The sequence below is a fragment of the Macrobrachium nipponense genome, chromosome 25 (assembly GCF_015104395.2).
Source record: "Macrobrachium nipponense isolate FS-2020 chromosome 25, ASM1510439v2, whole genome shotgun sequence".
Lineage (NCBI taxonomy): Eukaryota > Metazoa > Arthropoda > Malacostraca > Decapoda > Palaemonidae > Macrobrachium > Macrobrachium nipponense.
In genome coordinates, this window is record NC_087214.1 from 65,206,951 (window position 1) to 65,224,916 (window position 17,966).

Sequence of the window (17,966 nt, forward strand, 5' to 3'; positions counted from 1 at the left end):
TATTGTGTATGCTCGGTGCCGAGGGCGGGAGAGCGCTCGCTCCGAGCTTATATTTTGGTTGAAAATGTGTAGATGAAAATCGTAAGTAAGTGCCTTTTCATTTTTTTTTTTTTTTTGACCTGTATGCTCGTTGCCGAGCGAATGCGCTCGGCACGAAAACTTATTCTATATGGAAGTGGAATCGCATGTACAGTATTCTTTTTCATTTTCCATATAGTTTATTTTATTTGTAGCAATACTCATTTTGGATCAGTTTCCGCTCTTACCCCGGAAATTGATCCTTTTCCCCTTTTTATTGAATGAAGTGAAATCGCAGTGCAGTTCTTTTTCATTTTCATATTTTATTGAGATTGCATTATTTACTTGGATCAATGTTTCCGCTATTTCCCGGGAATTGATCCTTCCCCCTTTTTATTTTGTATGAAGTGAAATCGCAAGCTCAGTATTCTTTTTTTCATTTTTCATATAATATTTTGATTGCATCAATTTCATTATTGGAATCAAGGTTTCCCTTCATAAATCGGAATGGATCCTTTTTAACCCTTGCGCTCGGTACCGAGGGCGCAAATGCGCTCAGCTCCGAGCCCTTATTCATTGTGAAGTGAATCGTAATGCAAGATTCTTTTTCATGTTATTCCTTTTTATTATTGATTGCATCAATATTTATTTTGGTTCAAGTTCCGCTCAGTCAGGGAATTGATCCTTATGCCCTTGCATTCGGTGCCGAGGGCACGATTGCTCTCGGGCTCTTATTATTATTGTTGGGTACATGGGTGCTGTGCGGGGGTCGGGGAACAAGATTCCCCCCCCCCACCCCCCCCCCCCCCCCCCCCCCCCCCCCCCCCCCCCCCCCCCCCCCCCCCCCCCCCCCCCTCCCCCCCCCCCCCCCCCCCCCCCCCCCCCCCCCCACCCCCCCCCCCCCCCCCCCCCCCCGCCCCCCCCCGCTAAGCTCCCACAGCTGCCCTTCCCCTTCGGGGGGGAGGTTATCTGGGTTCCTCCTCCTCGCCCGATCCGTTCGAGCGGGGGCGGGGGGGGTGGAGGGCGCGGTGTTCCCGATGTACATTGTATTCGGGGTCTTCCACTCGTTCGGTGTGGGCTCACCCCCCGCTCGAGGGGACTTCCCCCCCCACCCCCCCCACTAATCACTACTACTGTTATTTCCGCAGTACTACTGCCACGAGGGTGACCTTGGTGAGGTATGGGCGTCCTTCCATTTGCAGGGCGTGCTAGTGTCCAGGGGCTGCGGTTCTATGTCTGGGCCTACTGCGGTCACCATGAGTGGTGACCACTCTCCAGGTGACGACGTCCCTCCTCACCTGGTGTACTCGCCTCACGTGGTAACAGTCTTGCCTACAGCCGCTGTGAAGTGCCGTTCGCCGTACCGAGAGGGGGGCGTGCCGCCGCCGCTCGTGGTTGCCGCGCTGCTGCGACCACACTTCCGCTGCCCTAGAGCTCACCCCTGGACCTGCCGGATGCCGTACCAAGGATGTTGCTGGCTGCTGCTCCACTTCCTGTGTTTCGGTGCTGCCTGCCGTACCTGCCGATTCTGGGCTGACTGTCAATGCAGTTGCTGCGCTGGCTGTCCCTGCCGTTTGCTGCGCTGGCTGTCCCTGCCGTTGCTGCGCTGGCTGTCCCTACTGATGCTGTGCTGGCTGTGCCTGCTGTTCCTGAGATGCCCATACCTGCTGACGTCGTCCCTGTTCGTGGTGGTACTACCCCAGACTTTGGTCTGTCTGTACAGGTGCGTCCGGGCCCTGTGGCTTCGGCTACAGCAGCCCCGGCTCCGCCCTGGATAGCAGATCTTACGTCTGTCCTGAGGAAGCTGACGAAGAAGAGGAGGAAGGTGTCGTCGTCGTCGTCTTCATCTTCTTCATCGTCGTCCCCCCTTTCGCCGGTGCCAGCCACGGCTGGAACCAGCGACGTGACGTGCCGTGAGGACAAGCACCGGTCTCACTGTGACAGTGTAGCCTGCAGGTCGCCTGACCGTCGCTCTCACAGAGAGCGATCGGATACGGCAACCAGCACCAGCTCTTCTGACACTCGATCGGGCCGGCGGGCCCTGTGCTCAGTCCAGCCGTTCTCCACAGCGAGACTGTTCGACCAGGCCTGCAGCTCGATCGCCACCGTGGGTTGACGATCGCCTGCAGCCCTCCAAGCCTGCTGGTTCTGCCAGCGAGCGAGGAAGGAGCGTCAGGTCTGCCTCTCCCGTACCTTCAACCACCGGGTTACACCGGGAGGAGCGAGGTATTGAGGAGTGATCGTGAGGGGTGCGCCCCTCATGATCCAACCACGACGCCCTACGTGCCAGGCACGGTTCTTGGACCGGCCAGGACGTATGCGCAAGTGGATGGAGAAGACCGAGAGGGCTGTCGCTGTTCCCCCTTCTTAGGAGGAAGGTTCTCGGAATATGCTCTTGTTCGAAGGGCTTAACGGTCCTACTCTGCAAGATGCTGTGACTTCCGAGATCCAGAGGAACTTTGCCGAGGTTATGGCGCTGATTCGTCAGCACAACGACCTCGGGGAAGGATCGCCGCTCCCACCAGCAGAGCCACGTCTCCGGCTCGAGTCGTGTTGGGGGTCCCGAGAGGGAACCCAATCGACGGTGGGTCTGCCGCGATCGGAGCTTGCCGACCTGTGTTTGAACCAGGTAGTCTCTCGTCTCCGGACAAGAAGGCTCTCTCAGTTCTGGCCGGTCGAACAAGCTACTTCACCTCCTCTACTGCGACAGAGGCAGACGTTTCTACGTGTCTTCGGACACGTATTTGAATACCCCTTCGGTCCTCCTGAGAGGTTTCGACCTCGACGAGGACTGGAATGAGTCGGAGGATGGTATCGGCTCTCTCCTGTCAGGTGTCGATCAGCCCCACCCAGACGACGTTCACAGTGGCGGCAGACCCTTACCTACAGTATGAGTTCGTAATCCTCCTCGGGAAAACGTTTTCTCCTGACGATACGTTTTCCCAGGCTCTGAGAGGCCATCGCTGTAACAAGGCGGATGGTCTGCTCCTTTTTCTTCTCCAACAAATGCTAGTTCCGCTGGAAGGCAAGCCATATCCAATTCCTCCCCCATTCCCTCTCTCCTTACGGCTATGATGGAAAGGGGAGGGATCCTAACAGAGATTTCTCTGTAAGATCCCACGTTAGGGCTGCGCTACCGGGGGGACCTTCGGGTCCTACCTGACGTAAGCCCCGGTCCGTTGAGGAGGGATCCTGCCCCTTGCTCGATTTCTACGGAATCGAGAGGACCACCAGCCGATATCGTTTGACGAATTCGGTGGGGGGGTTTCGCAGAGTGCTTAGAATTCTACGGAATTTCTAGCGCACTCAGAGTGTTTCGAGTTTTTTACGATCTCCAAACACTTAGGCGAGACACGGTCCAAAGTGAGCGAGAATCCCCGATAATTGTTACACGATAATCGGGAACCTCGCTTATGCTCGATTCCTGTAATTTCTAGCATTTGGAAAGAAAGACTGTGCCTGAAAGAAGAGTAATCTCACAGTAGGCGATTAACCTGGAATAGAGAAGAACGGACGGGAACTTCCAGTTTGGCTTGAACTATCGTCTTCGGTATTCTGTTCACCTTTGAAGCTTTCCTTTTGGAAAGACTTCTCCTTCACTCTCTTGACTAGAGAACGAAGGCGGTCGATCTCCAATCCTTATTCTCATTCCTCGAGAGGAAAAGAATTTAGGATGGAGGTCGTGTACAGAACCTACAAATATACTACGTATATTACCCTCGCGACATGATCTTTTAACAGTTGAATTGTCCGGGGTGTAGGAGCATACCGTAGTTAACTCTACGGTTTGTGACCGTGACGAATTGTATCTTAATTGAACTGCAACTCGGGGTTGCCTGCAACCTCCTCCCAGCAGTTATCAGTTTCGATTTTAGATACTTGGTATTGTCATGACAACACCAAATCAGCTTTTGTATTTACCGAAATCCGTTTCGTTGAAATATAATTGCTCGAGCGTATTCTTTATGCTCGATGGTTCTAGCCGAACGCATTCCTTCGTTGGAATAATGGATTACCTGGCAACTCAGGATGACGAGTCACCGAGAGCTACTGCGTATTGCTGAATACTGCCTCTGATGCAAGCAGTCTCAGTATCAGCTAGGTCTCTGAGATGCACGGTCAGTTACGTCTCTCTCTCCCCTGGTTTGATTGACTACCGAACCGTATCTCTGCCCAACAATCATGGACTTAGGTCTCTGATTAACGGGGATTCTCGCAATATGAAAGACATCTACTGCTGTGACGCTCGATTTCATCGCCTTCGACATTGCGAGAATTTTCAACAGAAATATCTCTTGGACTCTTTCATCTTTCTGTTTACCGCACGGTAACAGAAGTCTGTACTAGTCTCCCGCTGCATCGCACCGCGATAATGCGAATGATTTTTGCAAACATCTGAGTTTGTCTTCAAAATATCTCGTATTCGTAGGTGTGCAATTATTCATTGCTCGCCCCGAATTAACAGATGTGTCAGAAAGACATCGCCTACTCTCCGACCTGACAGCTCTACTTCCAAATGTTCAGCCCATGAGAAGCAGTTTTCTTCATGGCAGTATTTCCCTGTCTCTTCATTACTGAAAAGCGCTCCGCTTTTATTGCAACTACGATCCTCACCGGACAGCAATGAATAGCGGTTAGCGTTCTCAGTCTTTGTAGCACAGGTTCAGAATCTTGAGAATCCTTCTCTCGGTTCAGCTGTGAAGACGTAGGTTGCTTTTTCTGTACACCTTCGTCTTCAACGACACATAGTGTTTGTTTCTCCTTAGCTGAGAATCAACTATACTATGAGATATCTTGCCATCAGGACCTCGGTCTCTAGAAGGCAATTGACTTTCGCCTGTTGGGCACATGCCTTAAGAGAATCATCACCTCGCCGTCTGGCATCGGTGACAAACAATTATTTGTTTAGTCTCTTGGCATAACCCTTTAAGGCGAAGTCACGTGACTTGCTCGGTGCTTGGAGGCAACTTGCCTCCTACCGAACGCAGTCAGTCGGCAGCTGTCAGAGCGCCCAAGTCAGTTACGAACTTCGCTGTGGACTTAGTTCGGTTGTTCCATAACAGTCTTTTCTTCGTCCTAACGGCTTGTCACAGTACCCATACCATCGACACCACCATTGAGTGTCGGTGTCCTATCACTACCGAGAACAATTCACTGCATGGGGATAGGAGAATGTGAGACTCTTCGCTGCAGACGGATAGACCAGTATGGGTACAGGACATCACCGAAGTCGAGAAGAGGGATAGGTCATACGACCATTCCCCTCTTTTCCTCTGAGGTAATTGCATGACTTTTCCTGCGAAGTCAAGCATCCAGGGGATGGGGATTCGTGACGCTCGATTTCGTACCGACTTCGTAGCGAAGACTCAGAACCCTTCGGTTCATGACGATCGGTTAGAGTCCTTCACAATCCCCTCCCTAATGGACTTCACCGCCTTCGATGCGAAGGAGATGCTGCTTTGTCCTGTGAAAGCGCGACCGCGCTTTCTGAAGAAAACTCGACATCCCAGGCTGAGTGTTGAAGACTCTTCGTCAGCACCAAGTTGACCTAGAAGTACACTCCCTCGAGTTACACAAGAACTTCTCCGTGGCGCAGGTACTGAAGGCAGGGGTCTGGTACAACCAGACCACTGGCACCTCCTTCTACCTTTTGGATATTGCCCACAGGTCCTTGGATCGTTTTCCTTGGGACCCGTGGTGGCTGCTCAACACGTTGTGTAGCTAACCCAGACCCTAGCAGGCTGAACAGCATCGAGTCCTGGTGTGACTGTAAGAATAGATAAGTGAATGAGAGAGTGACTGGCTTCTCTTCCTATCTTTTTCTCCCCCTCTACCTGTGGGGTAGAGGGATACGGTCATCACCTGCTGGATACGACGAGATGCCGGTGAACTACTCGACAGAGCCCCATCCTATCCCTTTCACTAGGGATGGGATCGAATATCCACCACTTCCATCCTACAAGGGGGGGAAGTGGATGCCAACAAGAGACAAACCATAACTTTATGTTGCCTCTTGCAAATAGGAACTTGTTCTTGTTTGCTGGTACGAAGAGATACGCTTGCCTCTCTCTTAGTACTTGGTCCAGAGGTCTGACCATTGATCCTGCGGTGCACACCCCGATCAATCGGACAGAGGCTTGGATCCCTCCCTCGCTCTTACGACCAGGGAGGCATTCCAAGGTTGGGCGAACACCAGTCTGTTCACAAAACTCAGATTCCTCCCACCAAGAAGTGAGTCTTCCTATTGTAAAAGGACCGAAGGTTTGTATGCCGTGTCGGAACAAATGACAATTTGTCCAAAATTGCATTTTTCCTAACTATACAAACCTGAGTCCTTTTACACATAGTCCCCCACCTCATGCCACCCCTCACTCTGCAGTTTTTGCTTGGGCCAAAAGCAAAGTGATTTGTTTACCTCCCAGTCGCGCGCGCGCGCCTGTCGGACAAGCAGTTAACTACCGAACCCCTTGTTCGAAAGCTTACGACCTATCCAGCTGCCGCTAGTACCTTCCTATTGTAAAAGGACCTCAGGTTTGTATAGTTAGGAAAAATGCAATTTTGGACAAATTGTCATTTTAACAGTTGAATTGTCCGGGGGGTAGGCGCATACCGTAGTTAACTCTACGGTTTGTGACCGAGACGAATTGTATCTTAATTGAACTGCAACTCGGGGTTGCCTGCAACCTCCCAGCAGTTATCAGTTTCGATTTTAGATACTTGGTATTGTCATGACAACACCAAATCAGCTTTTGTATTTACCGAAATCCGTTTCGTTTAAATATAATTGCTCGAGCGTATTCTTTATGCTCGATGGTTCTAGCCGAACGCATTCCTTCGTGGAATAATGGATTACCTGGCAACTCAGGATGACGAAGTCACCGAGAGCTACTGCGTATTGAACTGCCTGATAGCAGCTCAGTATCAGCTAGGTCTCCGAGATGCACGGTCGGTTACGTCTCTCTCTCCCTTGGTTTGATTGACTACCGAACCGTATCTCTGCCCAACAATCATGGACTTAGGTCTCTGATTAACGGGGATTCTCGCAATAATGAAGGACCATCTACTGCTGTGACGCTCGATTTCATCGCCTTCGACATTGCGAGAATTTTCAACAGAGATATCTCTTGGACTCTTTCATCTTTCTGTTTACCGCACGGTAACAGAAGTCTGTACTAGTTTCCCGCTGCATCGCACCGCGATAATGCGAATGATTTTTGCAGACATCTGATGTTTTGGTGTGCTTCAAAATATCTCGTATTCGTAGGTGTGCAATTATTCATTGCTCGCCCCGAATTAACAGATGTGTCAGAAGACATCGCCCTACTCTCCGACCTGACAGCTCTACTTCCAAATGTTCAGCCCATGAGAAGCAGTTCTTCAGGCAGTATTTCCCTATCTCTTCATTACTGAAAGGCGCTCCCGCCGCTTTTATTGCAACTACGATCCTCACCGGACAGCAATGAATAGCGGTTAGCGTTCTCAGTCTTTGTAGCACAGGTTCAGAATCTTGAGAATCCTTCTCTCGGTTCAGCTGTGAAGACGTAGGTTGCTTTTTCTGTACACCTTCGTCTTCAACGACACATAGTGTTGTTTCTCCTTAGCTGAGAATCAATTATACTATGAGATATCTTGCCATCAGGGACCTCGGTCTCTAGAAGGCAATTGACTTTCGCCTGTTGGGCACATGCCTTAAGAGAATCATCACCTCGCCTTCTGGCATCGGTGACGAACAAATTATTTGTTTAGTCTCTTGGCATAACCCATTTTTAAGGCGAAGGTCACGTGACTTGCTCGGGCGCTTGACAACTTGCCTCCTACCGAACGCAGTCAGTCGGCAGCTGTCAGAGCGCCCAAGTCAGTTACGAACTTCGCGGTGGACTTAGTTCGGTTGTTCCATAACAGTCTTTTTCTTCGTCCTAACGGCTTGTCACAGTACCCATACCATCGACACCCACCATTGAGTGTCGGTGTCCTATCCACTACCCGAGAAGAACTTCACTGCATGGGTATAGGAGAATGTGAGACACTTCGCTGCAGACGGATAGACCAGTATGGGTACAGGACATCACCGAAGTCGAGAAGAGGGATAGGTCATACGACCATTCCCTTCTTTTCCTCTGAGGTAATTGCATGACTTTTCCTGCGAAGTCAAGCATCCAGGGGATGGGGATTCGTGACGCTCGATTTCGTACCGACTTCGTAGCGAAGACTCAGAACCCTTCGGTTCCTGACGATCGGTTAGAGTCCTTCACAATCCCCTCCCTAATGGACTTCACCGCCTTCGATGCGAAGGAGATGCTGCTTTGTCCTGTGAAAGCGCGACTGCGCTTTCTGAAGAAACTCGACATCCCAGGCTGAGTGTTGAAGACTCTTCGTCAACACCAAGATGACCTAGAAGTACACTCCCTCGAGATTACACAAGAACTTCTCCGTGGCGCAGGTACTGAAGGCAGGGGTCTGGTACAACCAGACCACTGGCACCTCCTTCTACCTTTTGGATATTGCCCACAGGTCCTTGGATCGTTTTTCCTTGGGGACCCGTGGTGGCTGCTCAACACGTTGTGTAGCTAACCCAGACCCTAGCAGGCTGAACAGCATCGAGTCCTGGTGTGACTGTAAGAATAGATAAGTGAATGAGAGAGTGACTGGCTTCTCTTCCTATCTTTTTCTCCCCCTCTACCTGTGGGTAGAGGGATACGGTCATCACCTTGCTGGATAAGGACGAGATGCCGGTGAGCTACTCGACAGAGCCCCATCCTATCCCTTTCACTAGGGATGGGAGCGAATATCCACCACTTCCTTCTACAAGGGGGGGAAGTGGATGCCAACAAGAGACAAACCATAACTTTATGTTGCCTCTTGCAAATAGGAACTTGTTCTTGTTTGCTGGTACGAAGAGATACGCTTGCCTCTCTCTTAGTACTTGGTCCAGAGGTCTGACCATTGATCCTGCGGTGCACACCCCGATCAATCGGACAGAGGCTTGGATCCCTCCCTCGCTCTTACGACCAGGGAGGCATTCCAAGGTTGGGTGAACACCAGTCTGTTCACAAAAGACTCAGATTCCTCCCACCAAGAAGTGAGTCTTCCTATTGTAAAAGGACCGAAGGTTTGTATGCCGTGTCGGAACAAATGACAATTTGTCCAAAATTGCACTTTTCCTAACTATACAAACCTGAGGTCCTTTTACACATAGTCCCACCTCATGCCACCCCTCACTCTGCAGTTTTTGCTTGGGCCAAAAGCAAAAGTGATTTGTTTACCTCCCAGTCGCGCGTGCGCGCCTGTCGGACAAGCAGTTAACTACCGAACCCCTTGTTCGAAAGCTTACGACCTATCCAGCTGCCGCTAGTACCTTCCTATTGTAAAAGGACCTCAGGTTTGTATAGTTAGGAAAAATGCAATTTTGGACAAATTGTCATTTTCAGTACCTCCGTCTTAGGATTTTGGAAACTTCATTGCCGCTAAGTATCCTAATTGTCTTTTAATTTATTTACTTGGATTTGTGGCTAGGCATACGCTATCTTAAATTGATTTGAATTTGATTTATTTTTGCATAAGATATCTGAATCTAGTTAGGCTAGTTTCAGAGGGTGTTGTCTGCAAAGATAGGGTGTGGCTACCGAAAGCTTCGATAGATACGCACTTGGTATGCACGAGGGGTATGGGTCTTGCTTCTTTGTTGAGATTTGTCATGTAAGGAGTGTGAGACTTTGTCTAATTCCGTAAGGAAGACATATGATTCGTACGTACGCAATTAATCAGTAAACATGTATAATTCCGTAAGGAAGACGTATGATTTGTATGTACGCAATTAATCAGTAAACAAAAGTCAGGGTAGTGAACCTGCTAACCTTCCTGTAGACTTTATTTTGCCTAACCCTGTTGTATGGCCTACGGGTTATGAAAATGTCTGCGAGAGGTGATCGCTCTCCTTCATTGTTGTGAAGAGTGCTACTTCTGTTATTGTTACTCCTAACCCTGTAATGTTGCCTTCGGACCCTAAAACAGTGTCTGTAGAGGTTATTGCCCTTTCTCTAATACTCTTTCGATTTGTAACTTAGAATCAAAAGTGCTTGCTTTAGAGAGCAATAGTGAAGTGGCTAAGTGCAGTGACAGTGCCCCTTGTGTAGTGGAGGGTGCGTCAGATCGGCCTTATTTCGCCTCTAGGCCGGGACCTCTGCTTGACTCCCAGGACCCGGGGAGAGAGCATGTCGAAAGCCGAAGGAGGGTTACGAGGAACCCCCACCGATCTGGCGTGCCTTCGGCAGTTTCTGATGAAAATCCCCAGACTGCCAAAGTGCATGCACGTGCACGAATCCTAAAGGATTGCTTCTCGTCCTCCGAAGCGTCCTCCCCGCGCAGGGGTTGGAGCTTTCGGAAGGACTCGCGCCCTCTAAATAGAAGTTTTATAGAAGAGGAAGCTTCACGTCCTCTCTCTCTCGTTATGCGTTTCAGTGAGAAGTAAGAAGGCGAACGTCGCCTGATCACGTGTATGTCTTTCCACCGAGAAATATGAAAAAGAAGTCTTAGTAGCAGGACGCTTTTGAGAGCGGACGTCCGAGCTTTGTTACTGTGAGAATAAGAAGGCGTTCCCTCGCCCCTCGTATTCTCACACGATCAAACCCTTCCTCCGCTGAGACTGCTTCGTGCAGTTGGATTTCTCTCCGAGATGTATCTCGCTCTTCCCTGAAGGCAGTTTCTCTCGCTTGTTTTTGACGCCTGTCAGGAGCGTGACGCTTTTCTGCTCGCTTCTTTTGACGTTCGGCTTGGACGGGAACGCTCGATGGACGCCAGGCGCGCGCGGGTGCACGCCAAGCGCGCACCAGTGGACGCCGAGCGCACGCCAGTGGACGCCGAGCGCACGCCAGTGGACGCCGAGCGCGCGCCAGTGGACGCCGAGCGCACGCCAGTGGACGCCGAGCGTGCTCGCCAGTGGACGCCGAGCGCACGCCAGGTGTGTCGCCTGGCTGAACGTTTCTGTTGAACTCTTCAAGCTCTTGTTTACGATTTGGGCCTCAAGAATTTTTACCTCTACCTTCGGTGATACCTTATACCTCACATGCAAAGAATGTGAAGTAAGCAGTGCTTCGGAGGAAGCTTAAAGTGAACAGACAACTTCGTCGTCGAAACCCAGCAAGACCTCGGGTTTCGTGAATTCAAGAGGTCTCTGTCAATATTATATTGCTTTTCGCAAAGGTGGATGGCGTTAAGGAAAGCTCAAGGGAAGATCTCGTTTGCTCTACCGCAGTCAAGACTTTGCGATAAGGCAGTTACGGGTTATGTAAAAGCTCGACGTCCTGCACGTCAGGACTCTCGGCAACGTTCAGTAGGATTCTTGCAAAGGCACTCATCAAAAGGACGCTCTTCAGGAAAGCGCAAGACAGGACTTCCTTTGCCATACTGCCAATAAATTTTAAGCTTTAGCAGGCATTAGTTGTGATACGGGAGAGGAAGCTGGTTGGAGAGTTTCTTCCTCTTCCCAGGATAATTTTGCAAGCTTTTTAGCCCATCTGAAAGGGCTTTTCAGAAGATAGATTTTGTTAGTTCCTAGTCGGGACTACGCTGCCGAATTGAACATTGTCGTTCTACCTGCCGTAAGCCCAGTCTCTTAACAGGATTCTTGCCCCTTCCTCGTTTGAGACGGGAATCGGGAAAATAAAATGCTCGACTTCCTGGATTACGTTTTGTCAATTCAGTGACTTTCCCCCATTGACAATATACTATCGTTTTGTCAAGTAAGTGGGTATCCCCTCATTGACAAACATCTCATTAACTTTATATTGCGTAAGCGGATAAGCTCTTATTGACAAGATTCGGAAGAGCTCTCATTCGTCATTCGCAGACTCGTACAAGAAATAGACTTGTAGACTACGTCAATGAACGCTTATGTCCAATAACATAAGAAGTTTGAGCTGTCCGCTTCGATTCTCTAAGTTTCGTTCATGAAACTTGCCTGTCAGATATGTATGTAGCTGTATTTCCGAATTCAGCTATATATATGTCTGCCAGGTAAGTATGAACAAACTTTAATGTAATATAATTTCATATTTTGCCTTGCGTTATTTTATTACTGGTTGGTTCAAGTCATATACACTTCCTGTAGTTACCTCTTCGGATGGCAACCGAGAGGTCTATTGTCTATTATTTTAGGACATTTAATCGTTACTCCCTGTAGCCTTCCAGGAGTTTCTGATTTATCTTTTACCGTTGTATGGTAGTGTTATGACGACACAAACGCATCTATATATTTAGCGTTTTCTGTTTCGCTTAAATATACCAGCTTGAGAGTCTCTTTCTGCTCAAAAATAACGGACCTATTTCTTCGTAGAATAGGGTAGCTGGCAACCCAGGCATAAAGTTAAGAGACGACGTTTGTAAGCTGCTGCTGTCACTGTCCTCCAGGCTCCAGTCCAACCGAGCCAGTACCAGCTCGTTCGCTGTCATGCGCGGTAGGTTACGTCTCTCTCCTGCGGGATTGACTGACTAACTATATCTCTGCCCTACAATCATGGACTTTAGCCTAAGATTGAGGGGATTTCTTACATGAATGAATAAACATTGCATTCGTTTTGCCTTACTATGTTCAACAGAGATATCTCTTAATCCTTTCGGTGCTCGTTACCGCACGGTATAGGACTACGAGTCTACCGCAACATTGCACTATTATATGCTCTCCTGCTTAGGCAAAGCGCAGCCTTATTAGGGAAGTAAACATACTGTGTGAGGGAATGGATGAGCTTGCTGGGGACCATTTCCTTCCTAAAGAAGTTTGTTTCCATGAATAGACTGCAATTCAGACCTCTACAGTTTTTTCCTACCGGGAAACTGAAATTTTATTCAAGATCTAGGAATGATTCTGAACATCTCTCAGTGCATCAAGTATCACCTGAGGTGATAGAAAGAAGGTGCCGGACATCTGGAGAGGGTTTCAGATGTCCTGATCATAATCTGAAAGAAGTGGAAGCAATTCGGTCGTCCCTCCAGTCCTCGAAACGAGTTTTTGGAACCAGTGGTCCATATCAACTCTGATCTTCCACAGCTCTCTCATATCTTAGGAAGTATCTTCTCTCGGTCCCTGTTCGGGTTTACGAGAAAGAGCCTATTATAACAACAGGCATAGAATGTAACGATCCTCTAGAGGTTCGTTACAGGATTGCAAAAGTCCGTACGAATCGTCTCGATTGACGGCAGCAACTACTGACTTCCGAGTGGAATCTTTCTTTAGAAGTATGTTGAGAGTTGTGGAGACTTTAGGGACGTCCTTTCATTCATCTCTTCACTATGTTGAGGACGAAGAGGCTTCTTCTTCTCTGCTCCCTTATTCTCGATCCGGGAGCGGTACCATTAAACGCCATCCTATGATATTGAACGGGGATGGATGTTTAGTCTCTTTTCCCCTTTTTCAAACACTTAGGAAATGTAATAAGATGATTTATGACGTCACAGGGAGCGACAATGACGCTGATCGCCCCATGTTGGCCTTCAAGATCCTAGATTCACAGAGGTCACGTCCTTCCTAGTTCACTTTCCAAGGACCTTTTCCGAGAGAGTCCGTCTACTCTAACACGAAAGGTACCTATAACCTCTCCGCTCTGAGTCTGACTACGTTCAGACTATCGAGATGTTGACAGCATAAGATTACCGTCTTCCCTTTCCGTTTGAAGAATGGGATAAGCTGGCAGTCACAACTATTAAAGAATACGCAAATATGTTGTTGACGGCCTTTGGGCTCAGAGATTTGCTTCTGTCAAACAACAAAGCCCTTCACGATCTTTGAGTTCTGTGGAATCTCGAAACTCGCTCTCCATCTACTTTTTGTCTCACCTGTTTTCTCGGAGTCAGACACTCGTGCGAGATCAGGCGACATTTAGTAGCCCTGAGTTTCTTGTTGACGAAGTCGGTTGCGTTGATACACCCCCGATGATCGTGTAACATGAGACCAGGTTGGACTGTCAGGCATTCGTCCTTCGGGACTGAATGGCCTTTTTGCTCTGCGCTCCTTTCTTCTGGCACCAGAAGCTCGAGTCAGGAGTTGCTCATGAGTTGATTTGCTGACGACGTTGGGTTGAGTTGATACACCCCCAAGGTTTGCTTAGCTTGAATCGCCCAGGCAGTCCAGAGACTCATCCTTCAGCGAAGAATAGTGCATTATAGTCTTCAGTGTACATTCTTGCTGTCCTTGATTCGTCTGACTGGTCACCGGGTCGGTCACCTGACTTTAGTACAGACGGACTGACTGTGCATGTCCAGATCGAAGCTTTCTATATGGAACTTAGACGTAGTCTGAAGTTCTTGATGTCAAAGCATTTCGAACCTCTCCTTTCGGTTAACTTATTGCGTGTGACCAGAAAGACCTATTTTCTAACCACTCTAGATACGACAAAGAGGGTTAGTGAGGTTTTAAGCCATCGTCAGAAGTTTTGGCTTTAGGGAACACAATACGGTGTGTTCGCTAAACCTTCCATTGTGGCCTAAGAATGGAAACCCGTCTAGTTCTTGGGCCAGGAGCTTGGAATCAAGGGATGGCACAAGTTATTGGGCAAGAGCCAGAGAGAGTCCTGTGCCCTGTCAGGTCTCTCGAGTTTTATCTACATAAAACTAAAGAAAGTCGAAGTCCTTCGGACAATCTGCAGTGTTCCGAAAAAGACTAGACTTGCCCATATCAAAGAACACCCTGGCTTTAGTGTTAAGGAGTTCTTTCAAAAAGGCTCCTTCATTGTGTTTGCACAGATTTGAAATCTTTTAATCTGAATGCTCACGAGGTGAGGGCGCGGCCTCGGAAGCATCTCAACAGAGCATGGCACTCAGTAACATACTGAGTACCACGTTTTAGCGAAGCAACTCTTGTGTTCGCTTCTCACTTCCTGCGGGATGTGAAGACGGCATATGAGATCTGCTGCTCGCTAGGGCCATACGTGTCTGCAGACACAATCTTGGGGGCAAGAAGTACCACTCATCCTATCCTGTAGAAAATGGTTAGGAAGAGCTCTTAATTTAGTTATTGAGTCGCCGCCAATGACGACTTCTTAACTCTTAAGCCTTAGTTAAAACACCTTAACTTTGGCTAGGTTGGTCAGGTGGTGATATATATATATATATATATATATATATATATATATATATATATATATATATATATATATATATATATATATATATATATATATATATATTTTATCTTCTTAGCCTTCATGGTATGGTCAATATGGTCTAGTCACATTGTGGTCACGCCCCCGTTGACAGATCATCTGGAGTGCACCAGCTTTATAGGTCTCTACCTCGCTGGCAACTCTAGTAAAGCAGAAGCAGACTTGGGTGACAGTAATCACGAAGTCAGCTATGCTAACAGGTGGAACCAAGATGTAAATCATCTGCATGCATTTGTTTCCCAAAATCCTTCTATTCTGTCCCTTCCCACCTCCAACGGTGGGATTCAGCTATATATACATATATCTGACAGGTAAGTTTAATGAACAAAATGATATTGTTATGATACAATAAAGTTTGTTCATACTTACCTGGCAGATATATATAATCAAGTACCCACCCACCTCCCCTCAGGGGACAGTGGAAATAAAAATTATGAATAGAAAATGGGAATGGTTCCTGATACCCGCCTCCCAGCGGCGGGAATGGGTACTAACCACCTGGCCGACCACTGCGTGTGCCGGAAGTTTTTGAAATTCTGTCGGACTTCAGAAAATACAGCTATATATATATCTGCCAGGTAAGTATGAACAAACTTTATTGTATCATAACAATATCATTTTTGCAGGTATCTTAAATTTTTGTTTTGGTGCAGGATTCTGTTTCTTACATTTTGAACCTTATTCCAAGGAGCGACAGACAATTAAGACAAAACTTAGGAAAAAATAATCTGAGATGATAATGGAAATTAATTACTGTATGTTTAATTTTTCATAGTCAACTTTCCTCTCTTGACGACTTTCAGAGGAATGGTGCAAACTTCTCTGTGTTTCTGAACACAGCCAGTGAGTGGGATGGTAGTGATAGTGGAGCTAGACCAGATGAGGCAGTTTCGTGGGGTAAAATCAAAATTGATGCAAACCCTGTAAAGGTAAGAAGCAAACTTTCTTCAGTTATATTTAAGAAGGCCATAGTGCATAGTTTTTTTGTAGTTATGTAGATAGTGGTGCATTATTTGGTACTCGCAGAATTTATATTCAGAATTATATTGCTAAAATCACTTTGACAAATCAGATAAAACTATATCCTTTTTTTTTTTAGGTGTATGGTGAGGCATCATTGTTGTTTCCTCTGTTAGTTGGAGAAACATTTGCAAGGCACCATTTTGGAATGGAAAGTAAAGATGATGATGGTAAAGTCGAGTCTGTATCTCCTTGAGTTTGTACACATTTCTACAGAGAGAGATGTAAGTTTGGAAATTGCATTCCGTTAAATTATTGCTGGTACTAGACTCTCGATTGAAAAACTTCTTTCCTTAGGATGTTATGCCCAGTCATTTACTAAATTAGTACTATTTCTTATAATGTGAACAGCACTTCTCCGAGTTGCTTGATTTCATCAGATATTTTGCATCATAGCACTAATTTCCGAAGGTCTCACAAGCACAGTGAAGGAGAAGTTCAACACACAAGTATTATTGAGGCTTTTCTGTCATTCTTGAGTAAAGCATTCTGTCCAAATTCAGAAGCATCTGAAAGAGATGCCTCTAACATATTAAACATTCTTTTGGGGTGTTTGAAGCTGTGATATATAATTAGATTTCTGTCTTTTTGTTTTTTTTTACTGGTCCATTTTCTTTCCATCCACTTTTCTTTTTTTCTGTATTCCCCATAGAGGGATGCTGCTTACTACTTAAGAGTGCCTTAGGTAGCACTGTAGATGGTACGGAAGGTTATTTTCACCTTCCCTTCAGCCCTAGCTGCATTGCTTTCTGCTTTGTTTTGTATGTTTGCTCCCTTTGATAATATCTTTATGTCTTCAGGTCAGTCACTCTCGCTTGAGCCGTGGATCTCAAAGAATAACCCATATGATCCAGTCCCATAAGAGCAATGTACTGTATACAATTACACTTATATGACTGTCCAGTTTTAAACCAGAAAGGAATATCAAGAAGTTCTTGTCACAATATTCAATTTTTCAGTTTAATAATTTCTTAAAATTTAAGGGCTTATCATTCATTCAATTAGGTCTAAAGTAATTGGTAAGAGCCAACCTATTTTGACTTTATATTCTTAGTGTGATGAAACTTATTTAGTAGTAAAAAAACTGCTTGGGTAGATATCCATTTCATAAATTGAGCTTAGTAAATTCTTACGCATTACCAAAGTGTTCCTAGTCTTCATTTCTCTTTATTTTTAAACATCGTTGATTTCTGCTCAAAGTATAATCCCTTGTATGTGAACACAGTCTTTTGAATATCGTTTAACGTTTACAAAATGTATACAATTGGAGCCAGTTTTCTTATTGAATGATAATGCTCTTCTTTTTTTTCTGGAGCGTTAAAAAAAGTAATCGTATTTTAACAGGTAGTTTTAAGATATTCAGTGTCATTTACTGTATTTTTGTTTTTTATACAGTAGTATTTTTTTTTTATATTTTAATTACAGCTCAGTGGAGTGTTAGCTATTTATTACATTTCTGGGCTCAGCTCGTGTCGGCCTATGAAAGGATCCTTAATATCATTCTTTCTAGGCAAAATTAATCTAAAGTCATTACCAGAGAAAAACAAAATTAAGAAAATGTCAGTAAACTGACTCGCTCACTCTGATAAAAGAAGTGTCGGTATGAGAATAGGGGCGAGTGGGATCACTACCACGAGTCATTCACCATTTAGACCTTCCAATCCAAAATCCCCACTAGAGAGAGCTGATACTAACGGGTGATGCGGCCGCTACTACTACTACTAAGGACGCCACGGACAGCAGCGCCCCTAGCGGTCATCCTTAATATTTAGCAGT

The 17,966-nt window shown here is 46.8% G+C and overlaps 2 protein-coding genes across 2 annotated transcripts in view; one reads left to right on the top strand and one right to left on the bottom strand.

Moving 5' to 3' along the window:
• Positions 1-17,966, bottom strand: part of LOC135199477 (leucine carboxyl methyltransferase 1-like) — a 344,037-nt gene that overhangs the window by 97,944 nt on the left and 228,127 nt on the right. The window lies entirely within an intron of this gene.
• The window catches only part of LOC135199474 (probable deoxyhypusine synthase), a 55,509-nt gene that overhangs the window by 14,063 nt on the left and 23,480 nt on the right, over positions 1-17,966 (top strand). The window contains exons 6-7 of the mRNA XM_064227563.1: positions 15,974-16,099; positions 16,270-16,414. Coding sequence (XP_064083633.1) covers positions 15,974-16,099; positions 16,270-16,386 — 243 coding nt within the window. The 3' untranslated portion in view covers positions 16,387-16,414. The remainder of the gene's footprint in view (positions 1-15,973; positions 16,100-16,269; positions 16,415-17,966) is intronic.